Source organism: Phocoena sinus, chromosome 12 (assembly GCF_008692025.1).
Source record: "Phocoena sinus isolate mPhoSin1 chromosome 12, mPhoSin1.pri, whole genome shotgun sequence".
NCBI classification, from domain to species: domain Eukaryota; kingdom Metazoa; phylum Chordata; class Mammalia; order Artiodactyla; family Phocoenidae; genus Phocoena; species Phocoena sinus.
In genome coordinates, this window is record NC_045774.1 from 33,307,515 (window position 1) to 33,326,067 (window position 18,553).

The 18,553-nt window shown below is 37.9% G+C and overlaps 1 protein-coding gene across 1 annotated transcript in view; it reads right to left on the minus strand.

Annotated features, from left to right (window-relative positions):
- Positions 1 to 18,553, minus strand: part of LAMA2 (laminin subunit alpha 2) — a 613,890-nt gene that overhangs the window by 386,980 nt on the left and 208,357 nt on the right. The window contains 1 exon segment of the mRNA XM_032650802.1: positions 11,629 to 11,871. Coding sequence (XP_032506693.1) covers positions 11,629 to 11,871 — 243 coding nt within the window.

Here is an 18,553-nt window from a genome sequence, read left to right on the forward strand (position 1 = left end):
CATAAAGAAGGACACTACATAATGATCAAGGGATCAATCCAAGAATATATAACAATTGTAAATATTTATGCACCCAACATAGGAGCACGTCAACACATAAGGCAAACGCTAACAGCCATAAAAGGGGAAATCAACAGTAACACAATAATAGTACGGGACTTTAACACCCCACTTTCACCAATGGACAGCTCAACCAAAACAGAAATAAATAAGGAAGCACAAGCTTTAAATGACACATGAAACAAGATGGATGTAACTGATATTTATAGGACATTCCATCCAAAAACAAAAGAATACACTTTCCTCTCAAGTACTCATGGAACATTCCCTAGGATAGACAATATCTTGGGTCACAAATCAAGCCTCAGTATTTAAGAAAATTGAAATCGTATCAAGTATCTTTTCTGATCACAACGCTATGAGATTAGATATCGATTACAGGAAAAAAACTGTAAAAACTGTGAACACATGGAGGCTAAACAATGCTCTACTGAATAACCAAGAGATCACGGAAGAAATCAAAGAAATCAAAAAACACCTAGAAACAAAACACAGTGAAAACACGATGGCCCAAAACCTATGGGAGGCAGCAAGAGCAGTTCTAAGAGGGAAGTTTACAGCAATACAGTCCTACCTGAAGAAACAAGGAACATCTCAAACAAACAACCTAACATTACACCAAAAGCAATTAGAGAAAGAAGGGAAAAAAATACCCAAAGTTAGCAGAAGGAAAGAAATCATAAAGATCAGATCAGAAATAAATGAAAAAGAAATAAAGGAAATAATAGCAAAGATCAACAAAACTAAAAGCTGGATCTTTGAGAAGATAAACAAAATTGATAACCCATTAGCCAGACTCATCAAGAAAAAAAGGGAAAAGACTGAAATCAACAGACTTTGAAAGGAAAAAGGAGAAGTAACAACTGACACTGCAGAAATACAAAGGATCATGAGAGATTACTGTAAGCAACTATGTGCCAATAAAATGGACAACCTGGAAGAAATGGACAAATTCCTAGAAATGCACAACCTTCTGCGACTGAACCAGGAAGAAATAGAAAATATAAACAAACCAATCACAAGCACTGAAAGTGAACCTGTGATTAAAAATCTTGCAAGAAACAAAAGTCCAGGACCACTTGGCTTCACAGCCAAATTCTATTAAACATTTAGAGAAGAGCTAACACCTGTCCTTCTCAAACTCGTCCAAAATATAGCAAAGGGAGGAACACTCCCAAACTCATTCTATGAGGCTACCATCACCCTGATACCAAAACCAGGCAAAGATGTCACAAAGAAAGGAAGCTACAGGCCAATATCACTGATGAACACAGATGCAAAAACCCTCAACAAAATACTAGCAAACAGACTCCAACAGCACATTAAAAGGATCATACACCATAATCAAGTGGCGTTTATCCCAGGAATGCAAGGATTCTTCAACATATGCAAATCAATGTGATACACCATATAAACAAACTGAAGGAGAAAAACCATATGATCATCTCAATAGATGCAGAAAAAGCTTTTGACAAAATTCAACACCCATTTATAATAAAAATCCTCCAGAAAGTAGGCTAGAGGGAACTTACCTCAACATAATAAAGGCCATATATGACATGCCCATAGCCAACATCGTTCTCAATGCTTAAAAACTGAAACTATTTCCTTTAAGATCAGGCACAAGACAAGGTTGTCCACTCTCATCACTATTATTCAACATAGTTTTGTAAGTTTTAGCCACAGCAATCAGAGAAGAAAAAGAAATAAAAGAAATCCATATCAGAAAAGAAGTAAAGCTGTCACTGTTTCCTGATGACATGATATTATACATAGAGATTCCTAAAGATGCTACCAGAAAACTACTTGAGATAATCAATGAATTTGGTAAAGTAGCAGGATACAAAATTCATGCACAGAAATCTCTTGCATTTCTATACACTAATGATGAAAAGTCTGAAAGAGAAATTAAGGAAACACTCCCATTTATCATTGCAACACAAAGAATAAAAGTCCTAGGAAAAAACCTACTTAAGGAGACAAAAGACCTGTATGCAGAAAACTATAAGATACTGATGAAAGAAATTAAAGATGACAGAAACAGATGGAGAGATATACCATGTACTTGGATTGGAAGAATCAACATTGTGAAAATGATTATACTACCCAAAGCAATCTACAGATTCAATGCAATCCCTATCAAACTACCAATGGCAGTTTTTACAGAACTGGAACAAAAATTTTACAATTTGTATGGAAAAACAAAAGACCCCTTAAAGCCAAATCAATCTTGAGAAATGGAGCTGGAGTAATCAGGCTCCCTGACTTCCAACTATTCTACAAAACTACAGTAAGCAAGACAGTATGGTACTGGCATAAAAACAGAAATATAGATCAATGGAACAGATAGAAAGCCCAGAGATAAACCTAGGCACATATCGTAACCTTACCTTTGATATGGGAGGCAAGAATATACAGTGGAGAAAAGACAGCCTCTTCAATAAGTGGTGCTGGGAAAACTGGATAGCTACATGTAAAAGAATGAAATCAGAACACTCCCTAACACCATACACAAAAATAAACTCAAAATGGATTAAAGACCTAAATGTAAGACCAGGCACTATAAAACTCGTAGAGGAAAACCTAGGCAGAACACTCTGACATAAATCACAGCAAGATCCTTTCTGACCCACATCCTAGGGAAATGGAAATAAAAACAAAAATTAACAAATGGGACCTAATGGAACCTAAAAGCTTTTGCACAGCAAAGGAAACTATAAACAAGACGAAAAGACAACCCTCAGAATGGGAGAAAATATTTGCAAACGGAGCAACTGTCAAAGGATTAATCTCCAAAACATACAAGCAGCTCATGCAGCTCAACTTCAAAAAAACAAACAACCCAATCCAGAAATGGGCAGAAGACCTAAAGAGACATTTCTCCAAAGAAGATACACAGATTGCCAACAAACACATGAAAGGATGCTCAACATCACTAATCATTAGAGAAAGGCAAATCAAAACTACAATGAGGTATCGCCTCACACAGGTCAGAATGGCCATCATCAAAAAATCTACAAACAATAAATGCTGGAGAGGGTGTGGAGAAAAGGGAACCCTCTTGCACTGTTGGTGGGAATGTAAATTGATACAGCCACTATGGAGAACAGTATGGAGGGTCTTTAAAAAACTAAAAATAGAACGATCATATGACCCAGCAATCCCACTACTGGGCATACACCCTGAGACAACCATGATTCAAAAAGAGTCATGTATCACAATGTTCACTGCAGCTCTATTTACAATAGCCAGGACATGGAAACAACCTCCGTGTCCATTGACAGATGAATGGATGAAGAAGATATGGCACATATATACAATGGAATATTACTCAGCCATAAAATGAAAAGAAATTGAGTTATCTGTAGTGAGGTGGATGGACCTAGAGTCTGTCATCCAGAGTGAAGTAAGTCAGAAAGAGAAAAACAAATACTGTATGCTAACACATACATATGGAATCTAAAAAAGAAAAAAAAGGTTCTGATGAACCCAGGGGCAGGACAGGAATAAAGACGCAGATATAGAGAATGGACTTGAGGATACGGGGTGGGCAAGGGGAAGCTGGGACTAAGTAAGAGAGTAGCACTGACATGTATACACTGCCGAATTTAAAATAGATAGCTAATGAGAAGCGGTTGCATGGCACAGGGAGATCAGCTCGGTGCTTTGTGACCACCTAGAGGGGTGGGATAGAGAGGGTGGGAGGGAGACGCAAGAGGGGGGAGATATGGGGATATATGTATATGTATAGCTGATTCACTTTGTTATAAAGCAGAACCTAACACACCATTGTAAAACAATTACACTCCAATAAAGATGTTAAAAAATGTGATCCAAATGAGGAAAAAAGTGAATTATGGATTTTATGTGTGTGTAATTCCAATACATTTCAAGTGCTCTGTATATTCCAACTGGAGTTGAAATAAGCGGGGGGTTTTTTTTGGAGGAAGCCACATAAACCTCATTGTTTTGAGGCACTTTCACCTTGTTGCTCCAGGTACTAACTGGCTCCATGTTGGTCAATGCAAGAACTATTTTTAGAGGAAGGATATCTGAAACTCCCGTAAATTATTTCCCTAAATCTCTATTCAAAACCAATACATATTAGTGATACCCTGATGCTTCTCCTTAAGGGAGCAACTCCAAGGGTAATTGAGAAAGGCTCGCTCCTCATTTCCATCCCTGCATTTCCACACAAACTCACACATGCAATCATGCCATACCGTGAACAATATCACATCAAAGAAGGTTCTCAGAAACAGTTTTTTTTACACAGTGTTGGGTTTGTTTCTTCATTTTCCAGTATTTGCAATTCTAAGGATCACCAACCATAATGTCAGGTGATACAAAGAGGGAGAAAAAATTCTGTCTGTATATGTAAAATTCTGTCACATAGGAAACGAAAATAATATCAAAGCTCCACACACAGTTTAAAGGAAAAAAAGGTGTCTTCAAGAATTAATGATGGCTGCTCCAGGGAATTTATACAAGCCTGCCATGTTTCAAAAGCAGAATCAAAGTGAATCTAAGTTCCAACTGAGTTGCAGTCCTGAAGAGCTGGGAAGTGTTGTAGTAAAAAAAAGAGGAAATCATATGTGAATAACTTAAAGGTCTCTGTATGAGGAAACTGAAGCAAAAATTAATATGGTAACTATGAATATTATTTAGCAGTCTAGTGACAATCCAAAGAAATTTAAAGCAATAATCCCAGTCACAGAAAGGGGAGAGTCTCATATAACAGAAACACATTTACTACAATTTTAATTCTAGGAACCCTAAAGCAGTGCCATCCATACAGCCCCATTCTTGTCAATATTATCAGTGTGATTCTCCTCTCCCAGCCCCTCCTTTAACCATCTATAACTTAGTGACAGCTCAAAGTTTATTTACTAAACTCAAACTCACCCACAGATTCGGTCCACCAAAGCCAAACATGTTTTCTGTCAGAAAAGTAAGTCTCTTTCTTCAGTTAGAAGGAGTTAGAATGTCTGATACGCTTTCCCTAAATGACTAATGATCTGTTCTTCTCCAGGGTTTGGGAAAGCTGGAAATATCTGAACAATGAGCCAAAAGGAGGGGTATCAAAATCACCAGGAGTACTTGTTTAACATATACATAGAGCTTCCTGAGCCTTTCCCAAACCTACTGAATTAAAAACCCTGGCCCCAGAAATAGCTATCTTTCAAATGTTCCCAGTGATTGCCAAGTAAAGCCAAGTTTGGGAGGAGCCATGGCTGCAATCATAGTTCACAGTGGTGCCTCCAAGTGGTGGTTCTTGTTAGCAGTTCTAAATAGCATCCAGGGGCAAGTGCTTTCAGCAGAGGCAGCACTTGGGCTGATAGCAGCTGTGGTTGGAATTGGCTCCCCGTGGCACTGCTGGAGAAGTACATCTTTGCAGCTGTACCCACCAAAGATTTTGTCTTTGGCTGCCCTCAAAGTAATGGAGGCCCCCTGCGGTCTGTTACTACATACTACACAACTATTCTGGAGCTTAGGATCATTCTCTCAAGGCAAGGCAAGCAGGGTTCCTGCTGAGCCCTCTCTTGGCACTGCTGATGCAAAATCACCTTTCTAAAATGAAACTCTTGGAAAGTTTTGCTCCAAGTCTCCTTCTGTTTACACACTGGATAACAACATACTAGGCCATACTATTATGACCATTGCCTCCATTGCCCTCTATTATTTTTCCTCTGCCAGTCCTGAGACTTGATTATCTCATAGCTCAGTAAATTTCTCTTCTCCCTTTGGGTGCAAGCCCAGGATGCTAGCCTGCAGGACTACTCTCCTTCTTGGATGCAGTTGAACCCAGTCATCTAGGGGACTGGGTATGTGCCCTTCTGGTGAATCCACATGACTAACATTTGTTGATCTCTTGCAGGCAATGTGAGGTGGAGGACAGAGAATGGACCAAGCTAGAGGGTGGAGGCCAAAAAGTGGCGGTGTCTGTAGCAACAAATAAAACTGAAGAAATAAGCAGAGATGATGCTGTTAAGACCCAAGAGGTCAGAAGGAAAGGCTAAATGGTCTCCAGTGATAATATGGACAGAGGAGAGCGCTGAAGTTTGGATATAGATGTCAAAGTCAAGGCTATGATATCCTTGAATTCCTAAGGTATTCACCTAAGGTATCTTTCAGCTCTAAAATGATGTACTTTTCACCTGAAATATGATATCTTGGAAGGTTCCAAAAGTTATGGCACATGTCTCTAAAACTCTACAGACAAGTAACAATGTAATAAACCTTGGACTCAATAGATTTGATGTTAGTCACAGAAGACTATTTTCTATTAATGTTCTATACCTATAACATAAACATTATTACTTAGTGTGTTATAATTGAGACATGTTTATTTCATAATGCCTTGCTGCACAGGTGAGTCTTAAAAATACTCTGCTCTTATTTTTCTTATTCTCTGACTTAAATTTATATTTAAAGGGTATTGTGAAGATCTGGAAGCAAATGATCATTCAATGCTTAGTCAAAAATATACATTTCAAATCATGGTGAATATTTAGATATTGTTGTCTAAAATAAAATCCTATCTAGAAGACAGGAAAACTTATAAACCAATAAGGAGGACATAGGAGATGTGCATATAAAAATAAATATGAGTGATGCAATAAGAAAGTTGTTTCACCTCTGTGGTATTCTTCCCCCAAACCCAGTAGCCCAGTCTAATCATGACTCAAAATGACTCACATGTTACAAAAAACTTGACCAGTACTCTTAAAAGTGATTAAGGCCAAGGAAAACAAGAGACGATTAAGAAACTGTCATGGATTAGAAGAGACTAAGGGGACACAATGATGCAATAAATGCAGTGTAGTATCCCAACTTGGATCCCAGAAGAGAAAAAAAAGAAGACATTAATGATAACATGAATTAAATCTGAATAAGTCTGTGGTTTAGGTAATAGAGTATCAATTATTAATTTCTTATTTTGACAAATGAATGGTAATTATGTAAGATATTATCCTTAGTGGGAGCTGGGTAAAAGGGACATGCAAATTCTCTGTCCTCTTCTTACATTTATGTAAATATAAAATGATTCCAGAATAAAAAGGCTTTAAACAGTGCATATGAGACTATGCTTCTGTTTATAGTAAATTATATCGTTAGTGCTAACACTGTCATTGATAACAACTAGATCAACTGGACAAAATATATAAAAACATTTATGTAAAGCCATATGACAGCTATCAGGAAGATAAAGAATCAACTTCTCAATATCAAGGAGAAGACTGATGTCTATAGAGATAATTAGTGTATTGTGACAGCTTTTGTCCTGTGGACATTTCCCTGTTCAGAAGACATGGCTCAGAGACTGAGCAGTGCTTTGACAGTCTTGCTGTACTAGGAGGACAAAAGTTGGATTCCGGAACTTTTGGGTGAGACTTAGGTAAATTCCACACTCTTTAGTTTGGACTTCAAAGACAGGAAGCCTAGAATGGGGATAAACTAGAATTAAATCAGCTGTCATGGGAGTTCAGCACAGCTTTGAGGCATCTAAGTATCCCAGAAATTGGATTAAGATGATCCATATTGCCATTGCCTAGCAGAAGCATCAGAAAATCCTCATAAGGTAAAGATAATTTCTTAGGCCTAAATTATTTCTACACACAGTTTTTCAAATACAACTTCTGATATGCAAAAATAATCAAGAATGTGAGGATACAATACAGCATAAGAAAGAATCGGCAAATGAAACAGAAATAAAATATATTCACAAAGGTCAGATATTAGAATTATAAAATGAGAACTCAAATAATTGTTACTTTATGCTCAAGGAGATAAAAATAGAATATTGAAAATTTGAATATAATTTTATTAAAAATTCAATAGGTATATAAAAATTTGATATAAAACTAGATACCAAACTATTTTAAATGAACCAAAGAGAAATTCTAGAACTGAAAAATATAATACATGAAATTAAGAATTTTATGATTGGTTTCAATAGTAGTTTTTACATAGCTGAAGAGAGATATTGTGAACTCAAAGTAAGCAAGAAGAAAATATCTAGAATGAAGGAAGAAAGCCAAAAGGATGACTATAAATAAAAGAGAGTGTAAGATGCATAGTGTATACTGTGAGAAGTTCTAAATTATTCTAAATCATATTTATAGAAGAGAGATAATGGGGAAGAAGCAATATTTGGAGAGTTAGTGGCTGAATTCGTTCTTGAACTGATGAAAGACATCACTCTGCAGATATACCAACCAAATAAATCCCTATCTAGAAAACAGAAAGCTATCATCTATAGCAACACTGCCCAATAGAACTTTAGGCAATGATAGAAATGATCTATTCTGTGCAATCCAGTGCGGTAGCTGCTAGTCACATGTGGCTATTGAGCACTTGAAGTGTGGCTGTGCAACTGAGAAACTGAATTTTAATTTCATTTGAATTAATTGAAATATAAATTTAATAACCACATATGTCTAATAAAGATTGTATTGGGCAGTGCAGATCTGGAGCATCACAGTAAAACTAGTGAAAAACAAAGATAAAAATCTTTAAAGAAATAAAAGACTTTACAAAGGACAACTATTAAATAGTTACCTTTTCCACATAAACAATGGAAACCAGAAGACAATAAAATATGCCAAAAAACAATAAGAATCCTACAATTCTATACCCAATAAAAATATCCTTATAAAAAATAAGGATATAAAAATATCCTTCAACAATGGAGGTGAAGTCTTGTTATATGCCTAGTTTAAGTCATAGGGCATATTGGAATTTGCATATTGCCTTTGAAACTTTTGAGATACTAAGAAACTTTTGTTTCTGTTTCCCTGTACTCTGAGAATTCATCTTCTCAATGTGGCTCCTTTGGCTCACCCAGAGGGACGTTACCATTTTCTGTACACACTTCTTCTGTGGCATTTATACTATCATTTTGCATTTACTGGTTTACATATTTGGTTTTTATTTGAATGTCACTTCTCTGGGAAGTTCTGAACATAAGCACCTAGTAATTAGATTTCAGATGGTACTCAAAAGTGAATCATTTTAAAACTGAAATTTAATGATAGTAGGATTTATTTCATAGTCACTTGTCTGGGAAATATTGGAGACAAGCATCCCAAAATTATTCCCACATGTTATATTGTAGTTGATATCCAAAACTATTACTTTAGAACTGAAAGATGCCTTAGGACAATTTATATATAAAACTAATTCATGTATTAAAGAAATTCAAACTCAGAGATTAAGTGACCTGCCCAACATCCCACAAAAACTAGAGCCAGAAGCAGAGCCCAGTCTTCCAGTCCCATGTACATTCTTCTATATCACGATATCTCAGGATTAAGAATCTTTCTACTTTAATGGATCCAGCATATCTATCTCTATATCTCTTCTAAACCATTATTTGAGTTTAGCTATTACCAACTTTTTTAAAAAAATCGACTTCCAGTCTTCAGTCTGAAAGAAACACTAACCTAGGAGTCAGGGGACCTGGATTCTTATCTCAGCTTTGTCACCAGTGGATCTGGGAGTCTTGGGAGATTATCACCTACCTTTGCTGGACCTGTTCATTCCAAAAAGTAATACGTTTCACAGCATAAAATATAAAATGAAGCAGGTATTCTAGGAGAGGTCTGAATTTAATTCATATTCTTAAATACTATCATTCTACATCAAATATTTTGAATTTACTTTCTGTTCCTCACCTCATCCACTTTCCAATGAGAGAAAAATAGACTTACAAAAGCATGTCACAGAGAAAGTTGAATAAGTTGTTCTTAAAAGTCACCATCAATGATTACTTTTTAGTGAATGTCTAATACAGCATAGCCAGTTAAACACAAACAAATAGAATGTCTGTTTGTTCCATGTTGTCAAGTTGACACCGTCTAAAGGATGGAGAACCACCATCATTATAGGGAGAGCATGCTTCAGGGATATACATGTAACTTGTATGTTACATATCTATCTGGGTACATTTTACATTGTTCAACAAATTTCCGAATTAGACCATTTTTTTAAAGGTAAAGAACAGCTTTATAAATATTAGATAATTATTGGTTCTGGGTAAACACTGGATCCAGGAGAAAAATAATACAAATTCAACTCAAATATAGTCTCTCTGCACTCCTCCGTACTCCCATATCCTCAGGCCAATCTGGCCAGGACTTTGGATGCCTCTGGGCACAAAGCAGGTTGAACAGCTGTTTGACTCACTGCTTTTGACTCCTTGTCATTTGGCAGATTGGAATCTCTGCTGAGAGCACCATTTGGATTTCTTTTCGCCCAAAACTGATATTTTTGAACATGAAATTGAAATATAGTGAGGCACTGGTATACATTCATAGAATAATAGTGCCAAAAGAGAGTGTGATAGATTTATGTCAAAACTCTAACTTGCCCCCAGAAGTGTTTAAAGAGATAACCCTAGATTGGTGGAGGTGGGCATGATAGTGTATGAATATGGATTTTCTGAAACTGTGAATATAAAAAATGATACCAGCTTTAGGTGTGTGAACTGGTGAGGAGAGAATATCAGACATGAATATAAATAGAGATGTATACAAACAGGTAGGAAAAAAAGAGCTAGGCCGTATATACTGAAGGGAGTCTGATTAGGGAAATATAACTAGAGAATCCAAAAAAGTCACTAAGTCTAGGTTTGGGTATTTGAGAGGAGGCTAATACTATGACTACGACTACCAACACAAACAATAATCTCAATAGTTGTTGTTGTTATTATTATTATAACAAGAGCAACAAAAATAGCTAATGCTTACAAAGCAATAGTGTATATGTCTGTCAGCACTGTTCTAATGTTTTAAACATAATAATTCCTTTAATCTCCTTGATAATCATAAGAACTATTGTTATTGTTTCCAATTTATGGGAGATGAAACTAAGGCACAGAGAATTTAAGTCACTGATTCAAGATCACACAGCTGGTAGAGGTGAAGTCATGGTTTGACTCTGTGGCTGAAAAGCAATGAATGAATCTAAAATCTTACCCATACAAAAAAAATGCTACGGAGAAATTGAACGCTTCTGAATTAAGCATATAATAAGCAAAGCCTGAACAAAGGAAAGAAACCCCACTGCAGCACTATGTGGTGACAGCAGAAAGACATACCAAAACTGACAAAATTTCCTTCTCTTTAGGTCCTTCAGGTGAATTATTATTTCTTCCCAAATTTACCTCTTTTGTCCCCATCTTCAGACCAGAGTACACACAGATCTAGGCCCTCTTTTAAGGTCTCAATCCTCCTCCAATTATTAGCAAGCCACAGTGTTAGAAAAGTATCTTTATATTTAAAATTAAAGTCTCTTTATATGTAAAATTAATCACTGACTTTCCAACTTAAGCCCATTCCCTCTTCTCTGATCTTTACTGGAAGTGGGAGATAACATACTAGAGGAAGGCAGTTAAAATTCTAATCACTTTCAGTTTTTCTCTTTTATTTAATAAGTTATTTAAAATGTACTTCTGCTAAATCCTATTTTAAAATCTCCCTGACATTATGACTGATATATTCTAGTTTTTATGATAGCCCTATTTTGCCACCTTAAATGTACTGAGGGTGAGTTTTCTCATCTTACCTCTCCATTTTCTAAGGGGTGTATCTTGGAATAAAATGAAGTGCAGATGACCTCATCGTCTTTGGCGTATGACGGTGGTCCAGTGCGGGGATAAATATTGTAGAGTGTTAGGCACTCTGTGTCCGTCACAGCATGATACTGCCAGGGCTTATAATCCACATCATCAAGTGAGCGTTCCAAAATCCAGTTTCCAGGCCGAGGGGAATTAGCTGCTTTCACAATCACATACGCAATCTGGAACACCTGGGGAAGAGTGACAACAACAACATGTAACTCTGAATTCCAAAGTGTTCTCACTGTTACATATCAAATATAAGGCCTACCTAAGGCTACAATAGATTTTATTCAGATATTATTCCATAACCCTATGATATTCTCTAAAAATATTTTTACTGTTACATATTCATACCTTTTGGCTAAGATGAGATGTTCCATTTTGTGGATTTTAGTTCTCTAATAACTCATTAACATCATTTCACGTAATTTTTGAAATTCTATTATAATCACAATCAGTTAAAACATTTATTACATACCAATTTACTCACCTTACTCTGCTGGAAATTATAATACATGAGTTAGAAATTCCATGTGTGGATAGTGCTTGATAGATTAGAAAACAGTTACTTATGTCACCTAATCCTCAGACAAGTACCATCCGTTACTGTGGTACAGCAAAAACAACATAGTGATTCAGAGGCACAATCTTGTATTCAAATTGTGGTCCCAGCATTTCTGTGACCTCGGGCAGATTATTTTACTTTGTCAACTCCTAGCTCCCTTATCTGCAAATTAGGGTCAATAATAAGTACATTAAGTACACTACTGAGAGGCAATTTAGATTAAATGAGATAATGTATGCAAAAATACCTAGCAAAAGGCTTGGCTATAAATACTCAATAAATGTCATTTCCTTTACATCCCCAAATAGAAAATAACGGGGAGGAAATTCTAGTACATGCAGACAACTGTTTGAAACTGGAACATATTCAATGAAGGGTTTCTGTACCTTCTGTATAAGAGGTAAACATGTGTTAAAGAAAAGGAAAATAAGGGCATCAAGTGACTGTAAATCAACAGAGTGACAATTGAGGGAAATATAGCAATCCTCTATGTTCAAAACTACATAATATTTGAAGAGGTAAAAAATAAATATTCTGGATATTTTGCGATGGTCCATATGTGTCTTTACCAATTCAATCCAAAAGAACAATGCACAAACATTACCGAATGACATTTATTTGCAATGTCCTGGGTAGAAAGGTAGATACAAAGTAGTTTAAGTTATTGTCCCACCATCTATGAATTGATAATATATTGTAATAATGAGATATATAATGAGTACACTAATAATAAAGCAGTGGTATATCTTCTTTTTAGTAAATTCAGTGAGGTACAAGGAGCTTGTCAACCCTAAGCTCTGGGTGACTGGGGTCATTGAAAGGATACAACTGGAGGACAAATCCGCTAAAATGTGATTAAGGGTCTGCTTAGAAGGGAGCTTGAAAGGAATGTTCTGAAAATAAACCTTACTTGCTACATAGTTTTGACATGAGACTTTCAGGAATACATCTACACTGTCTATGGTACACTCTAAGGGACTTAATTTAAAAATATGAAAGGTTGATATATAAGACGTAAGACAGGAGACCTTCAAGATGGCAGAGGAGTAAGACGTGGAGATCACCTTCCCCCCCACAGATACATCAGAAATACATCTACATGTGGAACAACTCCTACAGAACACCTACTGAATGCTGGCAGAAGACCTCAGACTTCCCAAAAGGCAAGAAACTCTCCATGTACCTGGGTAGGGCAAAAGAGAAAAGAAAAAAAAAGAGACAAAAGAATAGAGATGGGACCTGAACCTCGGGGAGGGAGCTGTGAAGGAGGAAAAGTTTCCACACACTAGGAAACCCCTTCACTGGCAGAGACAGTGGGTGGCGGGGCGGGGTGGGTAGCTTTGGAGCCACAATGGAGAGCGCAGCTACAGGGGTGCAGAGGGCAAAGCGGAGAGATTCCCGCACAGAGGATCAGTGGCGGCCAGCACTCACCAGCCTGAGAGGCTCGTCTGCTCACCCGCCAGAATGGATGGGGTGTGGGAGCTGAGGCTCGGGCTTCGGAGGTCAGATCCCAGGAGAGGACTGGGGTTGGCTGCGTGAACACAGCCTGAAGGGGGCTAGTGCGCCACAGCTAGCTGGGAGAGAGTCCAGGAAAAAGTCTGGAACTGCCTAAGAGACCACTGTTTCGGGGTGCACGAGGAGACTGGATTGAGAGTACCGCCAAAACGAGCTCGAGACGGGCGCAAGCCACGGCTATCAGCACAGACACCAGAGCTGGGAATGAAATGCTAAGGCTGCTGCTGCAGCCACCAAGAAGCCTGTGTGCAAGTACAAGTCACCATCCACAACTCCCCTCCTGGGAGCCTGTGCAGCCCACCCCTGCCAGGGTCCCGGGACAACTTCCCCGGGAGACCACACGGCGCGCCTCATGCTGTTGCAACGTCATGCCGACATCTGCTACCGTAGGCTCGCCCCGCACTCTGCACCCTTCCCTCCCCCCAGCCTGAGTGAGCTAGAGCCCCCGAATCAGCTGCTCTTTTAACCCCCTCCTGTCTGGGCGGAAATAGATGCCCTCAGGTGACCTACATGCAGAGGTGGGGTCAAATCCAAAGCTGAACCCCAGGAGCTGTGCAAACAAAGAAGAGAAAGGGAAATTTCTCCCAGCAGCCTCAGGAGCAGCTGATTAAATCTCCACAATCAACTTGATGTACCCTGCAACTGTGGAATACCTGAACAGACAATGAATCATCCCAAAATTGAGGCAGTTGCCTTTGAGAGTAACTGTAGACTTGGGGCTTGCTATATGCGACAGACTGGTTTCTGGTTTTATGTTTATCTTAGTTTAGTATTTAGAATTTATTATCACTGGTAGATTTGTTTATTGATTTGGTTGCTCTCTTCCTTTTGTTTTTTAATGTATAGATATATATATTTATATATATTTTCCTTTTTCTCTTTTTGCGAATGTGTATGTGTATGCTTCTTTGTGTGATTTTGTCTGTATAATTTGCTTTTACCATTTGTCCTAGGGTTCTGCCTGTCCTTTTTTTTGTTTTGTTTTGTTTTTTTTAGTATAGTTTTTAGTGCTTGCTATCATTGGTGGATTTGCTTTTTGGTTTGGTTGCTCTCTTCTTTCTTTCTTTTAATTAAATTTTAATTTTTTTAATTTTTAATGATTAAAAAAATTCTTTTATTTCTTTTTCTTTTATTTTCTCCCTTCCTGCCTTCCTTCCTCCTTCCTTCCCTCCATCTCTCTCTCTCTCTCTCTCTCTCTCTTTCTTTCTTTCTTTCTTCTCCCTTTTCTTCTGTGTCATGTGGCTCTCAGGGTCCTGGTGCCCCGGCCAGGTGTCACGCATGTGCCTCTGAGGTGGGACAGCTGAGCTTAGGACATGAGCCCACCTGAGACCTCCCAGCTCCATGTAATATCAAACAGCAAAAGCACCCCCAGAGATCTCCATCTCAATGCTAAGACCCAGCTCTGGGCTTCCCTGGTGGTGCAGTGGTTAAGAATCCGCCTGCCAATGCAGGGGACACGGGTTCGAGATCTGGTCCGGGAAGATCCCCCAAGCTGAGGAGCAACTAAGCCGATGTGCCACAACTAATGAGCCTGTGCTCTAGAGCCCGCAAGCCACAACTACTGAGCCTGCATGCCAAAACTACTGGAGCCCGTGTGCCTAGAGCCGATGCTCTGCTACAAGAGAAGCCACCACAATGAGAAGATCGCGCACTACAATGAAGAGTAGCCCCCGCTCTCCACAACTAGAGAAAGCCCGAACATAGCAATGAAGACCCAATGTAGCCAAAAATAAATAAAATTTAAAAAAAAGACCCAGTTCCACTCAATGACCCGTAAGTGACAGTGCTGGACACCCTATGCCAAACAACTAGAAAGGCAGGAACACAACCCCACCCATTGGCAGAGAGGCTGCTAAAATCATAATAAGATCACAAACACCCCAAAACACAACACCGGGCGCGGTCCTGCCCACCAGAAAGACAAGACACAGCCTCACCCACAAGAACAAAGGCACTAGTCCCCTCTACTAGGAAGGCTACATACCCACTGAACCAACCTTAGCCACTGGGGGCAGACACCAAAAACAGTGGGAACTACAGACCTGCATCCTGCAAAAAGGAGACATCAAACATAGTAAGTTAAGCAAAATGAGAAGACAGAGAAACAAACAGAAGAAGGAGCAAGGTAAAAACCCACCAGACCAAACTAATGAAAAGGAAATAGGCAGTCTACCTGAAAAAGAATTCAGAATAATGATAGTAAACATGATCCAAAATATTGGAAATAGAATGGAGAAAATACAAGAAACGTTTAACAAGGATCTAGAAGAACTAAAGAGCAAACAAACAATGATGGACAACATAATAAATGAAATTAAAAATGCTCTAGGAGGAATCAATAGCAGAATAACTGAGGGAGAAGAACAGATAAGTGACCTGGAAGACAAAATAGTGGAACTAACTACTGCAGAGCAGAATAAAGCAAAAAGAATGAAAAGAATTGGGACAGTGGTAGAGACCTCTGGGACAACACTAAACCCACCAACATTCGAATTATAGGGGTCCCAGAAGAAGAAGAGAAAAAGAAAGGGATTGAGAAAATATCTGAAGAGACTGTAGTTGAAAACATCCCTAATATGGAAAAGGAAATAGTCAATCAAGTCCAGGAAGCACAGAGACCCCATACAGGATAAATCCAAGGAGAAACAAGCCAATACACATAGTAATCAACCTATTAAAAACTAAATACAAAGAAAAAATATTAAAAGCAGCAAGGGAAAAGCAACAAATAACATACAATGGAATCCCCATAAGGTTAACAGCTGATCGTTCAACAGAAACTCTGCAAGCCAGAAGGGAGTGGCAGGACATATTTAAAGCGATGAAAGGGAAAAGCCTACACCCAAGATTACTCTACCCAGCAAGGATCTCATTCAGATTCGACAGAGAAATTAAAACCTTTACAGACAGGAAAAACCTAAGAGAATTCAGTACCACCAAACCAGCATTATAACCAATGCTAAAGGAACGACTCTAGGCAGGAAAGCACAAGAAAAGAAAAAGACCTACAAAAACAAACTTAAAACAATAGAATTCAACACTCAAATCAATAGAATTAGAAATAAAAAAGAAGTAACAACTGACACTGCAGAAATACAAAGGATCATGAGAAATTACTACAAGCAACTATATGCCAATAAAATGGACAACCTGGAACAAATGGACAAATTCTTAGAAAAGAACAACCTTCCAAAACTGAACCAGGAAGAAATAGAAAATATCAACAGACCAATCACAAACACTGAAATTGACACTGTGATTAAAAATCTTCCCAGAAACAAAAGCCCAGGACCAGATGGCTTCACAGGTGAATTCTATCAAACATTTAGAGAAGAGCTAACACCCACCTATCTGAAACACTTCCAAAATATAGCAGAGGAAGAAACACTCCCAAACTCATTCTATGAGGCCACCATCTCCCTGATACCAAAACCAGGCAAAGATGTCACAAAGAAAGAAAACTACACCCCAATATCACTGATGATCATAGATGCAAAAATCCTCAACAAAATACTAGCAAACAGAATCCAACAGCACAATAAAAGAATCAAACCCCACGATCAAGTAGGGTTTATCCCAGGAATGCAAGGATTCTTCAATATACGCAAATCAATCAATGTGATATATCATATTAATAAATTGAAGGAGAAAAACCATATGATCATCTCAATAGATGCAGAAAAAGCTTTTGACGAAATTCAACACCCATTTATGATAAAAAAAAAAAAACCTGCAGAAAGTAGGCATCGAGGGAACTTACCTCAAAAAAATAAAGGCCACATATGACAAACCCACAGCCAACGTCGTTCTCAATGGTGAAAAACTGAAACCATTTCCTCAAAGATAGGCACAAAACAAGGTTGTCCACTTTCACCACTGTTATTCAACATAGTTTTGGAAATTTTAGCCACAGCACTCAGAGAAGAAAAAGAAATAAAAGGAATCCAAATCAGAAAAGAAGAATTAAAGCTGTCACTGTTTGCAGATGACATGATACTACACATAGAGAATCCTAAAGATGCTACAAGAAAACTACTTGAGCTAATCAATGAATTTGGTAAAGTAGCAGGATACAAAATTAATGCACAGAAATCTCTTGTATTCCTATTCACTAATGACAAAAAATCTGAAAGAGAAGTTAAGGAAACACTTCATTTTACCACTGAAACACAAAGAATAAAATACGTAGGAATAAACCTACCTAAGGAGATAAAAGACCTGTATGCACAAAACTATAAGGCACTGATGAAAGTAATTAAAGATGATAGAAAGAGATGGAGAGATATACCATGTTCTTTGATTGGAAGAATCAACACTGTGAAAATGACTATACTACCCAAAGCAATCTACAGATTCAATGCAATCCTTATCAAACTACCAATGGCATTTTTCACAGAACCAGAACAAAAAATTTCACAATTTGTATGGAAACACAAAAGCCCCTAATAGCCAAAGAAATCTTCAGAGAAGAAATAGAGCTGGAGGAATCAGGTTCCCAGACTTCAGACTATACTACAAAGCTACAGTAATCAAGTCAGTATGGTACTGGCACAAAAACAGAAATATAGATAAATGGAACAGGATAGAAATCTCAGAGATAAACCCACACACATATGGTCACCTTACTTTTGATGAAGGAGGCAAGAAGATACAATGGAGAAAAGACAGCCTCTTCAATAAGTGGTGCTGGGAAAACTGGACAGCTACATGTAGAAGAATGAAATTAGAACACTTCCTAACACCATACACAAAAGCAAACTGAAAATGGATTAAAGACCTAAATGTAAGGC